The sequence below is a fragment of the Bos grunniens genome, chromosome 22, assembly GCF_055505025.1.
Source record: "Bos grunniens cultivar Pamir isolate PY7600 chromosome 22, Bosgru_T2T1.0, whole genome shotgun sequence".
Taxonomy (NCBI): Eukaryota; Metazoa; Chordata; class Mammalia; order Artiodactyla; family Bovidae; genus Bos; species Bos grunniens.
In genome coordinates this window covers 50,669,665-50,689,351 of record NC_141186.1, presented here as the reverse complement: position 1 = coordinate 50,689,351, position 19,687 = coordinate 50,669,665, and the positions used below count along the sequence as shown (strand labels likewise).

Sequence of the window (19,687 nt, the reverse complement as noted above, 5' to 3'; positions counted from 1 at the left end):
ATTATAGTTTAAAAAAAAAAGAATAGATGTTCCCTTTTTTGACTTAGGTAGCATTTTGAGATGATCTATGCTTATCTACTTGTCATAACTCCTCCATTAGACTCAGCTCTCTGAGGGCCAGGGCACGCCCTCCTTTGTACTCACATAGTATTGTTAATGTCAGTGGAATTGAAGTGAGTTGAATAAAGGTGATAATTTTCTAAGAACTGTCAAGCTGGGCCCGCAGAACCATCATCAGGATGAAGTGACCCTAAGATTGATTTTGGATTTTGAAAACTACTTGAAGATACAAACCAAAAAAAAATATCTATATATCAAAAATAACCAGTTGGTGTATATGGAAAGCTAGATAAAATACTGAACCATATGCAGTTTTCAAAAATTTAGCAAGTGATCATCAGTGCATATCTCCCTTGTTTTATGTGTTTTATTATAAACCAACACTCCTTATATGCATGGTTGAAGGGGAGAGAATTGAAAGTGCTTTAAGATGTCAAAGTGATGGATTTCATGTGGGCCAGTTTCATTCTTCCCAGATTGTAGTTTGACATATACATTAGATATTTTCCTAATGAAAGCTGCAGGTACATACTCAAATAAATCTGAGATTTTAACGGAGAGCAAAGTACCTGTTGGAAACGTTCATGTAAGCCTTCTCTGTCACATTACTTGCTTTGATGGGAGTTCAGACATCTGGATCAGTTTTGTTTGGCTTAGTAACATCTCTAACCTGATAATATTTTACTTTTCTTCTAAATACCTGTATTCCCAGTAGAGTGGAATTAGGAAAGACAGACCGATAAAACTAAGTCCTCTTCAATTTCTATTAAGATTTTTCATGTTGCTTTTTATATTCATAATGCTTCATTTCCACAGAAAGAATACTCCTTGTTTACAGGGGGAAATCCCTGTGTTTTCTTTTTCCTCAAAGATACCAGATAACATTTTAAAAATTTCTTTCCCCCTCTGCCTATGTTCTTTAAAATCTTGATTCTCTTTTACATTTCATAGTTATGTACATTCTGGGCTGCTTCCTAGTCAACCAGTACTCTCCTAATGGGCAATTCAACTGGACTTGTTAATGTTTAGTTGGGTTTTTCTAGATCAGTTTGAATATAGGGCTGCTCATCTCATTTGCATAATTCAAAATCTTGGTGTATAAGTATTAGGAAAGTTGGGCTTGGTTTAGACTAAGAGTTGTCTTGAATGGTCAAGAGCTATGTTTGCTAGCATCACTGAGTCAACTTTTCTAGGGGCAGAGACTAAAGAATTAATTCTGGGTTTGGATATTACTTATCAGGGCTTTGTTTTCTGTATCTCGCTTTCCCCTAAGCACCTGTTAGCTTTTATCACAGATACTTTTTGGGGTAACAGGCAATCACATGGTTAATGAAGATGGAAAGAACTGAAAATTTAATGTTACCTTTATAGATTTCTTTCCTTTGCTTTGTTCTCATCCGTCTCAGCATTGAAAAAAAATCTAAGAAGCATTTACATTTCTATGAGAAATATATACATTTAGGTTAGAAAATGGAGTAAGATATGCTTTTTAATAGTCATCTAAATAAGCCACAAAAACCCACCAGCCCACCAAATTTCTTCCCAGCATGTGACTGAGGAGGAAAAGATGATAGAGACTTTATTACTCTTTCTAAGTCAGAATCTGTCTGTGGGGTTGTTAACACTGAGTTTACCATCTTGATGATTCCAGATGGTTCCTAGCAATTCTGAATGTAAGATTGGTTGGTGGTCTTCAGAACAGTTAGGTCTCCAAGTAGAGCGTCATCTTTGTCTACTAGAACTTTTCTGTGAATTGTAAAATTACATTTGTAAACTAAAGAAAAAAAAATCCCAATTATCTCAATATAACAATACAACCACTGCAAACATTTTCATGTACAGTTGTGTCACATTACATTATTTTCAAATTTGTGTATATTCACCTGTGCTTGCTCAACCCCTCTCCCTTGCCCCACACGGACCCCATCTTCCCTCTCATGGAGTGAGCAAGAGAGGTGGGGGTGTGACCTGGCTGTGGCTTCAAGTGGTCTCTCCAGTTTCCTCTGAGTGTGAGCATTCACTGTTCTGGCTGTGATTCTGTCATTTAAAGTGATATGCTTTTCATACATTATGGCCCTTACACGCAAGCCAACCTCTTCATCTGGTGGCAGCCAAAAGAAAAGTGATCTCTTACTACGCTGGAGGAAAAACTGTCAGTGCTGGACTTAACCTATATTGAGAGATGGTATGTTCTTCACCTTCAGGTGTTCGAGTATATCAGCAGAGCTTGGTTTTCATCTCCTATGCAGACTTTGGTCTCTAACCTCTGAGTTAGATGCAACTTCATTGTATTTAATTCCAGTCCTTTTTTCTGTACACAGTTTATAATATATAATTGGTTTCATTTTTAAAGTTCTTAAAATACTATATTTCAACATACTAGATCAAGTATCTTACATTGTAATTTTTATAATCATCATTCACAACAGGACTTTTGGGTTTTTTGTCTTTTCAAAAGAATTTTGATAGCCATTATATTCAATTCAAGAGAGTGAATGCCTTGTAACTTGCACACTCGGGCCCACTTACAATAATGGTTCTGCCATAGACATTTCAGAATATCTGTTGTGCTCAAATTTTAGTATTTCTTAACCATAGGCATAGTCTTATCTGTGCTCAGACTTGTGGGATCCTTTCTGTAATTGGGCTCCGTAGAGTTTAGAAGTCAGGTTAACTTAATACAGTGCAGTGATTAATAGCACTCGTTTCAGTCTGGACTGCCAGGGTTTGAAACTTTGTATTGCTGCTTACCATTGAGATGATTTTGAGCAGATTACTTATTCTTTCTTTGACTGCTTCCCCTTGATGGGTAAAATGAAGTTAATAATCTTTATGTTATATGATAGTCTTGTGAGGATTAACTATATATGTAAAATGTTTAGAATACAGCTTTGTACCAAGAAGGGCTGAGTGTGTATTACTTGGTATCATCACAGGTTTTGGCAGTTTATGAAAATCCTCTAGTACAACTATGAGTCTTGGACACACAAAGTGACTTGGATCAAGATTGGGTACTTTTAAGTTTTTATTTATTTTTAAAATTTTAAGTATTAAATATTTTTTCTTCTTTCTCTTTTGACTGTACTACACTGCTTACAGAATCTTGGTTCTCTCTGGGATTGAACCCAGATCCTAGCAGTAAGAGTGCTGAATCTTAACCACTGGACTACCAGGAAATTCCCTAAACTAAATTTCTGTTTTTGTCTAACAGCCAAAGTTTCAGGCAGAGGAATTTGAGTGTTGGACTTGTGAATTTAATACTATATCTAAAGTACATTGTCAACATGGAGTATCTCAGGATTGTATAGAGGTGCTATTAGATATCCCTTATGTCTCCTCTAGACTATCTTTTCCTTCCAGTGACATTATTATCAAAGTCTGTCCTTGAGCAAACTGTGTTGTCATGAACCCTTTCTTTTTCTATACACAGATTCTGTGTGCTCCTCTGGGCCACTGTAGTTACTTTTTTAAGAACAGAAAGGAGACTCAGGACTAGACCAATTTGGTGTCAGTTCTCTGTGTTTTTCATTTTGGTAGCTATGAAGAGGGTTTGCTTTCCACACACGTGGATACTCTTTTGATAATGTTCTGTTGAGGTAATCAACACACTTGAGAGAATGCTTGTTCCACGGCTGCCCCTTTCTGATTGTGGACATGCATTTGAATGTTTACAGTAGATAACTTCATGAGAAAACGCACCTTAGTTGCTTCTATTCTGCAGTGTTTCCCAAGAACATTCAGAGCCCTTTATAAAAAGCAGAGTGTTTTATGTGTGAGATGGTCACTGAATTTAAGAAAGTCCACTTGAAAGGAATTACATAACAAAACAATTTCTGCTGTTAGAATAGGATATAGACAAATGCATATACTGTTTCTTTTTAACTTAGTTTCATTTATTCAAATAGTTACTAATCAGAGGAAACTGATTTTGTTGTGGTAAGTTTAAATAGAGATTTTAGGAGTTCTAGTTTGTGTTGGTCAAAGCTGTAAAATACAGGTAGAAAGTCTCTGTCCATGGATGGTGGTGCTGAGATTTCTAGTAGCTTTCTTTTCTTCCTGGTTATTTCCCAAAATGCAAAGCAAGAATCAAATTGCACCATTGTAACATTTTGTAATGAACTTGAAGTATTTAACAAACCTAAAGTCACAGCTTTGCTGTCATAATAAAACATTTCAGGCTATTCATTTCTTGTGACAAGGAATCCAACCCATTTCACCAAATTTGGCCTGTTTTTAAGTTCTATTTTCTATTGCCCTAGTTTTATTGGCTTTGTGTGTGTGTGTGTGTGTGTGGCCTTTATTACCTTGATCCAATGATACCAGTTTCCTATTATTATATATACTTTGTGCTCAGAATTGACCTAGGTTTCACGTGGTTTCTCTTTCCCTGAGTTTTATTTCTCATCTGAACATATCACGTCTTTTTCTTGCTGTTGCATCTGCACAGTGTCACTCCTAAAGATGAGCTTCTTTATCCTGTGAGGCAGTAGAGGAAGTATGGAAGCCATTTGAGGAGCATTGCATTAACAGGCGTATTGTAGTCATATGGTGGCAGTATCAAGGAAATTATAGGATGGGTTAGTATTAGAGTGTATCGATTTGTAAATCCCATGACTTCCTGTTTCATGGGTCATGAGTGTCCACGATGACTGTTTTCAGGAAAAAGGTGAAGAGTCTTGTAGTCTGATGGTATGTTTGATTCTTTAACATGTATTGATTACTAACAACTCCTGTCTCTCCCCAGCCTACCTGAGCTTTGTGCATAAGCACAATTTTGGACCCAGCTGTTTGTACTTATTTATGCTTTTACACCTTCTTCCTTTCATAAAGATTTTAGCTGGTTTATGACTTGAGTTGAAACAAGGAAAAAAAAAAAGACGACCTGATATGGTCTGTCCCCTGCCAACCAGAAGCTTCCTGTGGTGTCCAAACAGAATAGTTGCCTCAGTCTGTCAGCACTTCAGTCTTTGAAGGTGGTTTCTGCTTGAAAAGTGGTGACTATTAGCATAGCTTTTGGATAATTGCTTCTCCTTCCTGTTTTGGGATACATTGTTTTTTTTTCCAGATACTTTCCTATTCTTATTGACTTTGTTTTTCCAGAAGACTCAGCCTGTGGTTACAATGTTTCGGGTCCCCCTTTGAACTTTCTGTGGGATTACCCAATTCTGGGATACCCTCACCAGATCATCAGTGCTAAAGAGGGCAGAGGATCTTCTTGGTTAATAGAAAAGGCCATTTTGGAATGACTCTCTAAATCCAGAAACATCCAGACTTTTCCTTCAGTACTTTTTTCTGTTTGGGGTAGCAGTACTTTTTTCTGCTTGGGAGGGAGGGGCCATTGGGAGGGCTTGTGTTTAAGGGGTTCGGAAACAGGGGATTTAAGTGTGTCTTTTGTGTTTTCAAGGCACTAACACCACTCCCGTCTGTATTTAAATGCTGTCCCCAGGTTACGACTATGGCTATGTCTGCGTGGAGTTTTCACTCTTGGAAGATGCCATCGGATGCATGGAGGCCAACCAGGTTGCTTTATACTTCGGTCAAATGATGCTGAAAGGATATATTTTTCATGAGTTGGGAGGGAGGGCTTCAAATGATCAAACTTTGGAAAGGTACCAGAAATCTATACTTAGAGCATTCCACATTCCAACCAAGAGAAACTTTAAAAGAGGCTGAGGAAGTTTCTCTAGTAAATTTAATGGGCACAGAGTGTATTTTAGAAACGCATTCAGTTGTCATTGGATCATTTTCCAAAGACAGTAGGTGGAAAAAAATGACAGGTCTGGAGTTCTTCCCTTCAGAGTGTGACTGAGCTTGGGATCCAGATGCAAAAAAACGATCCTTGCCTGTCTGTGATCTCAAGGAACTTCCTGGCACAGGAATTTTAGGTCAGTACTTGTACCCAGACCTCGGGTGAAGACTACCAATGGCAAGTCCTGTGGCAGTCAGGTCCTGCCTGCATGTGCTACTTTTGCAAGAGGGCCGCTGGGGAGAAGAGACCGGTTGATTGTAGGGGTCTTCTGCATTCATCATTGTTCTTTACAAATTGGAGTTCCGTACTCGAGTTCCTAGCTGCATTATAGTTTGAGCTGGTGAATTGAAATCTGTACTTACCTTATGTTTGAAACACCTAGATGTATTTAGCTTGCCACATAGGACTATCATCTGGGTCTTTAACTGAACCCTGCTTGATAGTTTTGGGGGGGAATATGAAATGGGTAGAATTCTTCTTGTCGTCATACTTCCTTGGGAAAGTTGTTTTCATTGTGATGTCTTAGTTCCTCCATCTGTGAAGTGGGAGAAAGAAGCTTAGTGATATAATTTGATTTTTACATACCCACTGCCTGTGCTTAACACTGTGATTGTGATGTACCCAGAATCTTAAAAGAAGGCTCTGCCAGGGCATACTAGTATTGCATGAGAACTCTTCCTCTTTCATAGCCTAATGCCCTCTCATCAGCTTTGTTCCATTCAGCATGGCTCATTACACTTCACTTTTTCCCTTCTTTGACCATATTCTCCCCTTATGTCAATGAGGATGACATAACTAAATCTTTTGGGATCAAGAAGTAATTAGAAGAAACCTGATGTATCTGTTCCTGTTGTTAGTGATGTAAATACTTCTAGATCCTTAGACAATAAGTGGATTAAGGCTGTATCCCCTTGACAGAGTTCTTGTTTGATTTGTTCAGTGTCCATCATTGAGCTAGTCATTTAACAGATGCTAATTATGTGCCAGAAAATGCTACCTGCCAATATTTGGAGAGAAGAATAAAAGTTCTAGTCTGTATACTTACGGTTGATTCCATTCTAACAATCTGTGCTAATTTGAGAACCCATAAGTATTTTGTTTCTATCAGTGAGTAACTTTTAAATCCTTTACCACTGTGCTAAATACTGTGAGTGGTAGAAACAGAACTGGCAAGCCATAGCAGTTGCCATTTCTTTTGTGCCATTCTCCCAACTGTGTGTTTCTCTTAGAGGGGTGTTGCTTTTTATCATAGCTGATTAATCTGAAAAAATAACAATATTGTGTCTTAACTGCCTCTTCCCTCTATCCCTACCCAAAATCCTATCTATCTAAAGTATCCAGCCTCCTAAAGAGTGATGTCATGTAAAACTAGGGTAGGCTTCTTTAAAAATAAGGATTATCCTTATGCTGGATTTCTGTTAGAGCCACATCTGGAAAAATGTTCATTTACATAAGCTGTGTCAAGTGGGTGAGGCCTATAGACATCTCTCCCCCCACCCTTCTTACACATTCTTTGAACACTGTTAGGACTCCTAGATCCTGCATTAATGACCCTTGCCCAGTGAATGGTACACCAGAATAAAACAAGAGCAAGGCCAGAATTTTTTAAATGAAATAGATTGTTTTGATGGGTAGCCATCCTCACGCTTAGGGTACCATACATTACTCTGTGCAGGAGAATAAGTAAGAGATAGGCTCTGTCTTCTAAGAGCTTATAATCTCAGACTAAGAAAGATGACAGAGATTATATAGTATTTATGAATTGCATAGAGGCAATGGCACCCCACTGCAGTACTTTTGCCTGGAGAATCCCATGGACGGAGGAGCCTGGTGGGCTGCAGTTCATAGGGTTGCTAGAGTCGGACACGACTGAGCGACTTCACTTTCACTTTTCACTTTCATGCATTGGAGAAGGAAATGGCAACCCACTCCAGTGTTCTTGCCTGGAGAATCCCAGGGACGGGAAGCCTGGTTGGCTGCTGTCTATGGGGTCGCACAGAGTCGGACACGACTGAAGCGACGCAGCAGCAGCAGCAGCAGAGTGTCCTCTCAGACAAACTCCAAATTTCTGTCTGGTAACATTTTCAGTGTTCACTAGAGTTATTTCTTAATAAGACATTGCTATGTTCTTATCCTGTGATTATGGTTTGTGCGTCTGCCCTCTGATGCCTCTCACAACACCTACCGTCTTACTAGGGTTTCTCTTACCTTGGACGTGGGGTATCTCTTCATGGCTGCTCCAGCAAAGCACAGCTGCTGCTCCTTACCTTGGACGAGCATCAAAAAAGCAAGAGAGTTCCAGAAAAACATCTATTTCTGCTTTATTCATTATGCCAAAGCCTTTGACTGTGTGGATCACTATAAACTGTGGAAAAATTCTGAAAGAGATGGGAATACTAGACCATCTGACCTGCCTCTTGAGAAACCTACATGCAGGTCAGGAAGCAGCAGTTAAAACTGGCCATGGAACAACAGACTGGTTCCAAATAGGAAAAGGAGTACGTCAAGGCTGTATATTGTCACCCTGCTTATTTAACTTATATGCAGAGTACATCATGAGAAATGCTGGGCTGGAAGAAGCACAAGCTGGAATCAAGATTGCCAGGAGAAATATCAATAACCTCAGATATGCTGATGACACCACGCTTATGGCAGAAAGTGAAGAGGAACTAAAAAGCCTCTTGATGAAAGTGAAAGAGGAGAGTGAAAAAGTTGGCTTAAAGCTCAACATTCAGAAAACTAAGATTATGGCATCTGGTCCCATCACTTCATGGGAAATAGATAGGGAAACAGTGGAAACAGTGTCAGACTTTGTTTTGGGGGGCTCCAAAATCACTGCAGATGGTGATTGCAGCCAGGAAATTAAAAGACGCTTACTCCTTAGCAGGAAAGTTATGACCAACCTAGAAAACATATTGAAAAGCAGAGATATTACTTTGCCGACAAAGGTCCGTCTAGTCAAGGCTATGGTTTTTCCAGTAGTCATGTATGGATGTAAGAGTTGGACTGTGAAGAAAGCTGAGCACCAAAGAACTGATGCTTTTGAACTGTGGTGTTGGAGAAGACTGTTGAGAGTCCCTTGGACTGCAAGGAGATCCAACCAGTCCATTCTCAAGGAGATCAGTCCTGGGTGATCATTGGAAGGAGTGATGTTGAAGCTGAAACTCCAATACTTTGGCCATCTGATGCGAAGAGTTGACTCATTGGAAAAGAGCCTGATGCTGGGAGGGATTGGGGGCAGGAGGAGAAGGGGACGACAGAGGATGAGATGGCTGGATGGCATCACCGACTCAATGGACATGAGTTTGAGTGAACTCCGGGAGTTGGTGATGGACAAGGAGGCCTGGTGTGCTGTGATTCATGGGGTTGCAAAGAGTCGGACACGACTGAGCGACTGAACTGAAATGAACTGAACTGATGTTCTTATCCAGATGATCCCATTTCCTAGATTTTTATTCTCCCCTAGTCATGGGCAGAGGTCACCCTGCTAATACTGCCATGTAGTAGAGTCTTCTCACTGAACTGCTTAGACTTCATGATACGATCAGTATCTTTTTTTAAATAACCTTTACCACAACTCAGGGCTTCCCTGATAGCTCAGTTGGTAAAGAATCCGCTTGCAATGTGGGAGACCTGGGCTTGATCCCTGGGTTGGGAATATCCCCTGGAGATGGGAAAGGCTACCTACTCCAGTATTCTGGCCTAGAGAATCCCAAGAGTCAGACATGACTGAGTGACTTTCATTTTCATTTCACCATGATTCAGATGTGTACAAATCATTTCTATAAGAAAAAGAAGAGTGTAGCTTCTGTGGTCAGATAATGTTACTTCCTAGCTGGGTTGTCTCTGGCAAATTGCTTAATCTCCCTTGGCTTCAGTTCCCTCTGTTACTTGTACCTCAGGGGACTCTGGAGCAGATTCAATGAAATCTTGAGTTCACGAGTGCCTGCTGTGTAGCAAGTACCTTTCTGGATGCTGGAAACGCTGCAGTAAACAAGACACATATAACTTCTGTTTTAGTTATAGAAGTCAGAGCATGCACAAGTAGACAAATTTAAAATAATATATGATAGTGCTAAATGCTATAAAGATACTGAAGCAGGGTATTAAGAGAATGCATATGAGGGCAGTTTTAGATGAAGTGGTTAGGGAAACTTGAAGAATAACTTGGCATTTGAGTAGTGACTCTTGGTGAATAATGTATACAGAATACTTAACCATAGTGTCTGGTATCTAGTAAGCATTTGCAACTAGACTGTCATCTCATCCTCCTCTTCCTCTTCTTCATGTCAAATAATTTCCAACCATATTTTGGGAAAAAAATTTCATATATGGATATTCTTTAAGGTAATAGATGTGGATTAAGCTCCCAGTGACATAGCAGTTCAAAATCTTATGAGAGCCATAAGACTGTGGGGGAAGAAGTCCTTAGGGTTAGGAGGAAGTGTTTGTAAAAGATGTCTATTCATCTCTTCTCCTTCCTTCCAAGTTTTGCTTATAGACCAAATCAGTATGGATTCTGAGTCACTATCTTCAGGGCACCTCTGAGCAGTCTGTATGTGTGTTTCTGAGGAGGTTTCTATGAGATGATTTGGATTGAATTTTTTATAACTCTTTGCTATCTGACTCAGTGTGAAGTGTCTTATTTTTCATAGACTGATACTTACAGGTCTGGGGGAAGGGGATAAAGAAGCCTTCTGCTAGCTTGCTTTCTCAGGTATTGTTGGGTATGTGTACGTAGTGAGGTTCAGGATGATGACTGAGGCCGCTCCAGCTCTTTCCCAGTGCCTTAATGGAAACGTCAAACTAACAGGATGCTCTGCAGCAATACTGAGCATGGTGGCCAAGGGGACTTATCAGGGCAGCTCTTAGCCAACAGCCATCTGTCTAGAAAATAACTTCCCGCAGAGTTCTGTCAACTCCTACCATCTCTGTGTAGGAGAACTGGAAAGCCAGCAAACACTGAGGAGCAGAGCATTTTATACCATCCCCCCCGGGAAAGGTATTTCTAGCAGTATCATATGCCCTTGGCTTTCTTTATTGTCCAGGTCCCTGGGGATTGAGGGTTACTGTTACCTCCTGTGTGTGCCATTGCACTGGGACCTGGGGAGGTGAGTAAGAAGCATTGTGGTAGAATATCTGTGTCAGTGGTTGCCCAGTTATACTTGCACTCTCAAACCGTTGTCATTTGGTCTGCAGCATTTTATTCTCTCAAATTTGCAGGTTGATGTTTGTTGACTATTTCTGTTCAACCAACCAGTCACTAAAATGCCCTTACAGGGCTCTGGGAGAAGTTATTTCTGGAGTTTTTACTCAACTTTCCTAGCATCAGTGGCCTTCTTTAGCCAGAGATGACTTGGCTACATGACAGTATCAGCCTGATTTTATAAAGTGCAAGGAAAAGAATGCTGTTATCATCTAACATGAAAATTCCTTAAGACGCTGGCTTATGCTCGTACGTGGGATGAAGGCTGTAGAATACATGAAGTTTTATGAGTGTTTTTTTGTGTCAACAAACTTAAGAGAGTTTGAGCTTTTGTAGATACCAGAATAGCCAGGGTATTTCTGAAGGTATGTGAAGGAAGCCAAATCTTAAGTGGAATCTGTTCCCTGAAATGAGATGAATGGGAAAAGCTTAGTTTTGGGGGATGGGAAGACTGTTCTGAGACCATGATGGAAAAAATGAGCAAAAACCCAGTTTTTTTTTAAAAATCTTCTTTAGGTTGGTAGCAATATTGTATGAAACATTTTAATACTTAAATTGTGTGCTTTCCAGGTAACAAAAAAATAAGAGTCTTTATAAATTCCTGCAAGGCTGTGATGTTGCCTAAACCCTCATGCTAAAACTATTTCACTGAAAAGAATGTGGCATTCTGGCCAGAACTCAGCTGTATAACTTGTGGCTTGAGTCATGTCATTCTTTTGTAAATTGACAATTATTGAAGATTCTCCCTCTTTGAAGAGTTGGGGTATTCAGGAAAATCAAAAATGATTTTAAGGATTGGTGATCTGATTATGCAGTTTGGTTATCTGTCCAGTAATTTGAGTCTTGGCTGGGCACCAAGCAATATATCGTAGTAGTTAAATACATGGACTCTTCTCCATCTGACCTGCTCAGTGGGTAAATACACGGAGGCAGACTGCTTGGGGTTGTTTCCCAGCTCTTGTCACCTTCTACTGTGTAACTTGGGCAAGTGGCCTAACACAACATCTCTGTGTCTTAGTGTCCTCTCATCCTTCTAGGAATTGAATGAGTTAATGCCTGTAAGGTGGTTAGAACTGAGCCTGGCATGCGTGAACATTGAGTGTTTATTTGTTATTAACACGACAGCTTCTCATCTGACTGGAACAAGAAAGTCCTGAAGTTGCAGCAACTCCAGTCTTGGCTTCATGGCATATATGGTTAAAAAAGGATTTGGGGGCAGTGCCCAGGGGATTGTTTTTACATCAGCAATGCTTCTTATTTAGCCTGTTGACTGGGACTGATTTTCAGCATATTGCTTCCAGGTCTCTCTAAGAGTTTCTACTGCCTCAATGTTCAGATCACCAGTTCTCTCGAGAGAAAGGGCAAGAAACGTACCTTCCGTGGAGTATGAAGTAAAGTTAGACCACAATGGAAATCTAGCCTGTGACTTGAAAACCCTAAACTCTTATAACTAGCCCCTGGCGTTGCCATATCTCAGACTTTCTTCAATTATTGTAAAAGGTGCTCTAAATTGGATTCAATTTAGTGTTCTTGAATTTGAGAAGTAAACACTTATCATTTGGCAGTTTTAAGGGGAATTTCTAATGTATCTCCTATGAGGAAGTTTATAATTATTTTTGTTATACATATTTCATGGTTCATTTCTGTGAATTGAAGTAATTTAGTTCCTGATTTGTTCTAAATTGGAAATGTGCATGTATGTTTTAACCTTGTACTTTGACGTTGTCCTATTTCATTCAGCTTGTAATTTTAGTTGATGTTTGACTTTTTTATAAAAATGAGATTGTGCAAAGTGCTAATTTTGGAACTTGATTGAAGACAGTTACTGAAAAAAAAAAGCAGAATATGTATAATTCTAATTATGTAGTTCAGGGATTGCACAGAGGCACAGACTGTCTGTGGTCTTGGTTACAGCTTTGGTTTATGACTTTGTAAACCTCCAGACAGCATAGTGTTAGGAGCACAGATAGGTTTAAGATTCCAGCTTCATCACTTCCTAGCTGTTTTGTTTTCCTTGTCCATAAAATGGAGGAATAATCACAGTACGTACCTCAGAGCTGTTGTGAGATTTCAACATGTAATGTATGTGAAGCACCTGGTACATATTCAGTAGTACAGAGTGATTCTATAACACTGAACTGTACTTGGTTGCCTGGCTTTCTCTTGGCTGCTAATCCACCTCCTGGGACTCAGAGATGCCTAAAAAGTAGCATTGCTTTGAGTGGCAGCCAGTTCATTGACAGCCAGTTCGTGCGGTGCTGTTGTCCAGTGTCTCTTCCGTGAAACTTGGGTGTCTGGACTGAAAGTAAAAGAAGCTGGGTAGCACCTGTCATGACAGCATCTGAGGGACAAGTGCACAGGCATGTGAGGGCAGAGGACCATGGCCATCCCAGCATCCCACAGTGGAAAGCCTTATTTCTGAATCTAGCAATGCTGGTAGTTTTGCATAGGACTGACTCACTTAGGCTGCAGCTGGCATCAAATGTTTATTAGGTGTCTTCTTCACTCAAGTTGACCTTGGAGGTTATTATGCATCTTTGTGTTTCATTCTCCACAGGGCTAAGGGTTCAGATGTTGTCATTCTACCATCTCGCTCATTTGTATGTGAGCTAGATACATAAATATGTACCTATTTAATATGTATTATATATAATATATACACATTTCTTGTTAAGAGTATTGATGTGACTTTGGTAGTCATGGATAAACATCCAAGTTAATAATTATCTTTAATTTCATATGGTGACATTAGTGGTGCTAATTTTGTATACTAATTTTATTTTACTAGAATCTATGACCAAATGAAATTTGTATTTTGTCTGTATAAATGCTGTTTCCAAAGGAAAATATAAAGAAGAAAAAGAAGTGTTATCATGGAAAGTAGATAATTGGTTTAGTTCGATCACTCAGTCGTGTCCGACTCTTTGCAACACCATGAATCATCGCAGCATGCCAGGCCTCCCTGTCCGTCACCAACTCCCGGAGCCTACACAAACTCATGTCCATTGAGTCAGTGATGCCATTCAGCCATCTCATCCTCTGTCGTCCCCTTCTCCTCCTGCCCCCAATCCTTCCCAGCATCAGGATCTTTTCCAATAAGTCAACTCTTCGCATGAGGTGGCCAAAGTATTGGAGTTTCAGCTTCAGCATCAGTCCTTCCAGTGAACACGCAGGACTGATCTCCTTTAGGATTGACTGGTTGGATCTCCTTGCAGTCCAAGGGACTCTCAAGAGTCTTCTCCAACACCACAGTTCAAAAGCATCAGTTCTTCCGCGCTCAGCTTTCTTCACAGTCCAACTCTCACATCCATACATGACTACTGGAAAAACCATAGCCTTGACTAGATGGACCTTTGTTGGCAAAGTAATGTCTCTGCTTTTGAATATGCTATCTAGGTTGGTGATAACTTTCCTTCCAAGGAGTAAGCGTCTTTTAATTTCATGGCTGCGATCACCATTTGCAGTGATTTTGGAGCGCAGAAAAATAAAGTCTGACACTGTTTCCACTGTTTCCCCATCTATTTGCCATGAAGTGATGGGACCGGATGCCATGATGTTAGTTTTCTGAATGTTGAGGTTTAAGCCAACTTTTTCACTCTTCTCTTTCACTTTCATCAAGAAGCTTCTTAGTTTCTCTTCACTTTCTGCCATAAGGGTTGTGTTGTCTGCATATCTGAGGTTATTGATATTTCTCCTGGCAATCTTGATTCCAGCTTGTCCTTCTTCCAGCCCAGCATTTCTCATGATGTACTCTGCATATAAGTTAAATAAGCAGGGTGACAATATACAGCCTTGACATACTCCTTTTCCTATTTGGAACCAGTCTGTTGTTCCATGGCCAGTTTTAACTGTTGCTCTCTGACCTGCATATAGGTTTCTCAAGAGGCAGGTCTGGTGGTCTGGTATTCCCATCTCTTTCAGAATTTTCCACAGTTTATAGTGATCCACACAGTCAAAGGCTTTGGCATAGTGATAATTGGTTACCAGGCACTTAAAGAGGGGGAAAGCAAGAGGGAAGAGTGAGTGACTGCTAATGGGTAATGGGGTCTCTTTTTGAGGTGGTAAAAGGGTTCTAGTATTAGATGGTGGTGATGGTTGACCAACCTTGTGAATATACTAAAACTCGTTGAATTGTACAAGGTCCTATGAAAGAGTGAATTTTATGGTGTATGAAGTTTTTTAAAAAGTCTTTAAAATTTGCTTGGAAATTAGTTCAGGCTCCCAGCCCGATAGAAATGAATCCAGGTCTAAAATAAAATACGGATTCACTTACCCACCCCCCCAAAAAAAGTAGTGTGTCAGTTTGTCTGAAAGCTAGAGATTTAAAACTTTGATCTTAAAATGTATGAAGAATTTCTTTGTTAACGGTATCTACATACCATAGAAGAACATTTAAACTTAAAGTCTGAAAGGTGATGGATTCAATTGGTAACAAGCCACATTTGAAGTGGCTGTTAGGCTTGTGCACAGTAGTTGCTCAATACAGTCAAGTGGGCTTTCTTTTTAGTATCCACACAGAAATAAAGGGAAAGGGAATTCCTTGGTGGTCCAGTGGTTAGGACTTGGCATTTTTCACTGCCGAGGATGCGAGTTCGTTCCCTGGTCCAGGAACTAAGATCCCGCAAGCCATGTAAAAAAAAAAAACCCCAAAAGGCCATTTGGAAATTTTTTTTTTAAGGTGATATTCCTTTAACTAGATGCTTTGTAGGTACCAATGTGGATCTTTCTTCGTTTCCTGGAATTGTTAACCAAAGCTCAAAATTGAGGTGTGGGGGTAGAGAAGGCCAAATCACTGGTGAGGCTATGCCCTCCCTGTATATATATATATCTTTCTCAGAGGCTTCCTTTTGGCAATATTGACACTGTGGCTGTCGTCTTTGACCTCTAGTACCAGAGGAATACAGAGGTCCTTTTTTTTCTTTGAAGGAAAAAAATTATTATTTTCGTAATTTAAGTATCATAAAATTCATCCATTTTAAATGTATAATTCAGTAATTTTTAATAAATTTACCAAGTCATGCAACCATAATCGTTAAGATTCCTATTCAGGGATACATTTAAATTAGAAATAAAATTATTTCAGACTTAAAGATAAGTTGCAAAAATAATACGAAGAATTCCTGTGTGCTTTGTACCCAGATTCCTCAAATGTTAACATTTTACCAAATTTGAATGCAGAGATTTTTGAATGTTTCCCTGGTGGCTCAGATGGTAAAGAATCCGTCCACAATGCCAGAGACCCAGGTTCAATCCCCTGGGTTGGGAAGATCCCCTGGAGAAGGGCATGGCAACCCACTCCACTGTTCTTAACTGGAGAATTCCATGAACAGAAGAGCCTGGCGGGCTGCAGTCTATAGGGTTGCAAAGAGTCACAACTGAGTGATTTACACTTTTCTCTTGAAGAGGCATCACTGAATTTAACCTCCCTATCACACTCCCTAACTTGGTGGTTGGAGGTACTCTTTGGTTGGAGAGAGTAATATGTAGTTTTGGTGGGTTGAGTGGTTGCTTTGTAAGGTGATAAGGGCTTAAGATATGTTGTCTGTGCTTCCAAGAGGGTTCGCTGCTGGGCAGGACTGAGCTTGGGGTTTAGATTTGGAGGATGGGAAATAGGGCCAGATTCAAATCTTGCACTCCTGCACACTCTAAGGTTTTTGAAGGTCTTTAAAAACAATACAAAAAGAACAAATGTTTTCCCCCATGAGAGAGCTGGCATTTTTTTTTTTTCCCCAAACTCCAAGCTTTTTATTTTGTTTTGAGGTACAGCTGATTAACAATGTTGTGGTAGTTTCAGGTGAAGAGCGAAGGGACTCAGCCATACACATACATGTATTCATTCTCCCCCAGACTCCCCTCCCATCCACATTGGCACATAACATTGAACCAAGTTCCATGTGCTATACAGTAGGTCTTTATTGGTTATCCATTTTGAATATAGCAGTATGTACATGACCTTCCCAAACTCCCTAACTATCCCTTCCCTTCTGGGAGCCATAAGCTAATTTTTCTAAGTCTGTGAGTCAGTTTTGTAAGCAAGTTCATTTGTATCATTTCTTTTTAGATTCCACATATAAGGGATATCATATGATACTTTCCTTCTCTAACTTACTTCACTTGGTAGGAGACTCTTGTGGTCCATCCATGTTGCTGCAAATGGCATTATTTCATTCTTTTTAATGGCTGAGTAATATCCCATTACACACACTATTCCAGATGTGTGTATGTACCACATCTTCTTTATTCATTCCTCTGTCAATGGACATGTAGGTTGCTTCTGTGTATTGCCTATTGTAAACAGGGCTATGATGAACATTGGGGTGCATATATCCTTTCAGATTATGTTTTTCTCCAGATATATGCCCAGGAGTAGGATTGCAGGGTTATATGGTAGGAGAGCTGGCATTTGGATGCCTGATACACAAAGAGGGACTGTATGCTAGTTGGCATTAGACCAAAAAGCAGCAATTACTACTCAAATAACCAGAAAGTTGAGAATTCCTTAAATAGATTGTATTTCACTGTCATTTTTCCAGGGAAAATTTAAAATGTGAGTGCTGATTTTCATAGCTCTTGGTTATAGTGTATTAAATATTAGAAGTCTTTGGATCAACTTTTCCCTTGACTGTATTTTGAAAGGTTTCCTGGAGCCTTCTACCTGGAGCCAGCATGTCGAAGTAGTTATAGAGACTCAAAAGATTCATGTACTGTATGTATTTTATTTTAATACCATTTTATTGTAAATGGGACATACCATGCTATGAAAACTGTTGGTCTATCTGGAGTCACATTGGATATATCAGAAGCAACTCATTTTAGCTTTGGTTAGGGTGGCAAATACTGAGCACTTCTATGTGTACGACCCTGGACTAGATGGTATATGCCTTTTAATGAATGAAATGGACATGTCTCCATATAGTCTAGTAGTAGGAGGCTGTTTAAGCATGTTTTATTTTCAAGACTTTTCATTTTGGAATAATCGCAGACTTTAAAGGGGGTACAAAAATAGTAGAAAGAAGACCAATACTCTTCACTCCAACATTTCATAGTGTAGTCATCAAAATCATTGTTAGCATAATGATGCTAAAGCTGAAACTCCAGTACTTTGGCCTCCTCGTGCGAAGAGTTGATTCATTGGAAAAGACTCTGATGCTGGGAGGGATTGGGGGCAGGAGGAGAAGGGATGAGATGGCTGGATGGCATCACTGACTCGATGGACGTGAGTCTGAGTGAACTCCGGGAGTTAGTGATGGACAGGGAGGCCTGGTGTGCTGCAATTCATGGGGTCGCAAAGAGTTGGACACGACTGAGTGACTGAACTGAACTGAATATAACGAACTTTTCAGATCTTGCCAGTCATCCCCTAATGTCATTTTTCTAGCTTAGGATGCAATCCAGGATCACATGTTGTATTGAGTTGTGGTATGTCCTTTTATGGGGCTTCCCTGATGGCTCAGCGGTAAAGAATCCTCCTGCAATGCAGGAGACACAGGAGACATGGGTTCAAACCTTGAGTCAGGAAGATCCCCTGGAGGAGGAATTGGCTACCTACTCCAGTATTCTTGCCTGAAAAATCCCATGGACCAAGGACCCTGGCAGGCTACAGTCTAAAGGGTTGCAAAGACTCCGACACAACTGAGCAACTTCACACGTCTCCTTTGATTCTCTGTGACAGCTCCTTAGTCTTCCTTTGCTCTAATGGCCTTGACACTTCAGAAAAGTACTGGCAGTTATTTTGTAGGACTTTTCTCAGTTTGCATTTGTCTGTTTTCTTGTGATTAAGTTCAGGTTATGCATTTTCAGCAAAAATGCCCCAGGAGTGATGTGTGTCTTTCCCTATATGTCATCAGATAGCATGTGATTTTGTTCTATTACTAGAGATACTAAACAGACCACTTGGCTAAGGTGGTGTTTGTAGCTTTCACCACTGTAAAGTTACTATTTGAGGTATAATTAACTTAGTAATTAATTGTAATTAGTAAGTATTTTGTGAGGATATACTTTGTGAGGAGATTATATAAATATCCTGTTTCTTAGCATGCCTTTTTCACTTTTAGCATCCATTAATAGTGCATGCATGTAAAGTTGCTACTGTAGATTTTGTCTAAGGGTAATTTTCTGTTTCCATCATTTCTTATACATTTTTTAGAATTCTGCTCTTAAGGATGAACCATTCTATATCCTTTATTTTACTTATTGAACAGAACTAAAAAATGTGTATACACATATATGCATTTTTATATCTATCTGTGTATATATTTAAAAAAAAAAAACAAAAAACATGATTTCATCATGTTATCTTCCCCAATTCCAATCCGGTATTACAGCATTCATTCTAGCTTTACCTCCTGGTGGCTCAGAGGTTAAAGCAATGTGGGAGACCTGGGTTTGATCTCTGGGTGGGGAAGATCCCCTGGAGAAGGAAATGGCAACCCACTCCAGTATTCTTGCCTGGAGAATCCCATGGACAGAGGAGCCTGGCGGGCTACAGTCCATGGGATCACAGAGTCGGACACGACTGAGCGACTTCACTTTCACGTTCACGTTCGCCAAAGTAAAAATCCTGGATCTCATCCACAATATATTGACTTATTTGCTCAGTCCTAGAGTATACATAAATTAGTTTCAGAATTGTTCATTCATACCCCTGTAAAAGTGGAATACCATATTTGAGT

The 19,687-nt window shown here is 39.8% G+C and overlaps 1 protein-coding gene across 15 annotated transcripts in view; it reads left to right on the top strand.

The window, feature by feature from the left end:
- Positions 1-19,687, top strand: part of RBM6 (RNA binding motif protein 6) — an 89,647-nt gene that overhangs the window by 32,808 nt on the left and 37,152 nt on the right. For 9 of the 15 annotated variants that reach the window (XM_086367946.1, XM_086367944.1, XM_086367951.1 and 6 more), the window contains one exon: positions 5,507-5,580. The exons of the other annotated variants lie outside the window; for them this stretch is intronic. In XM_086367946.1, coding sequence (XP_086224072.1) covers positions 5,507-5,580 — 74 coding nt within the window. The remainder of the gene's footprint in view (positions 1-5,506; positions 5,581-19,687) is intronic. 15 annotated transcript variants of the gene reach the window in all.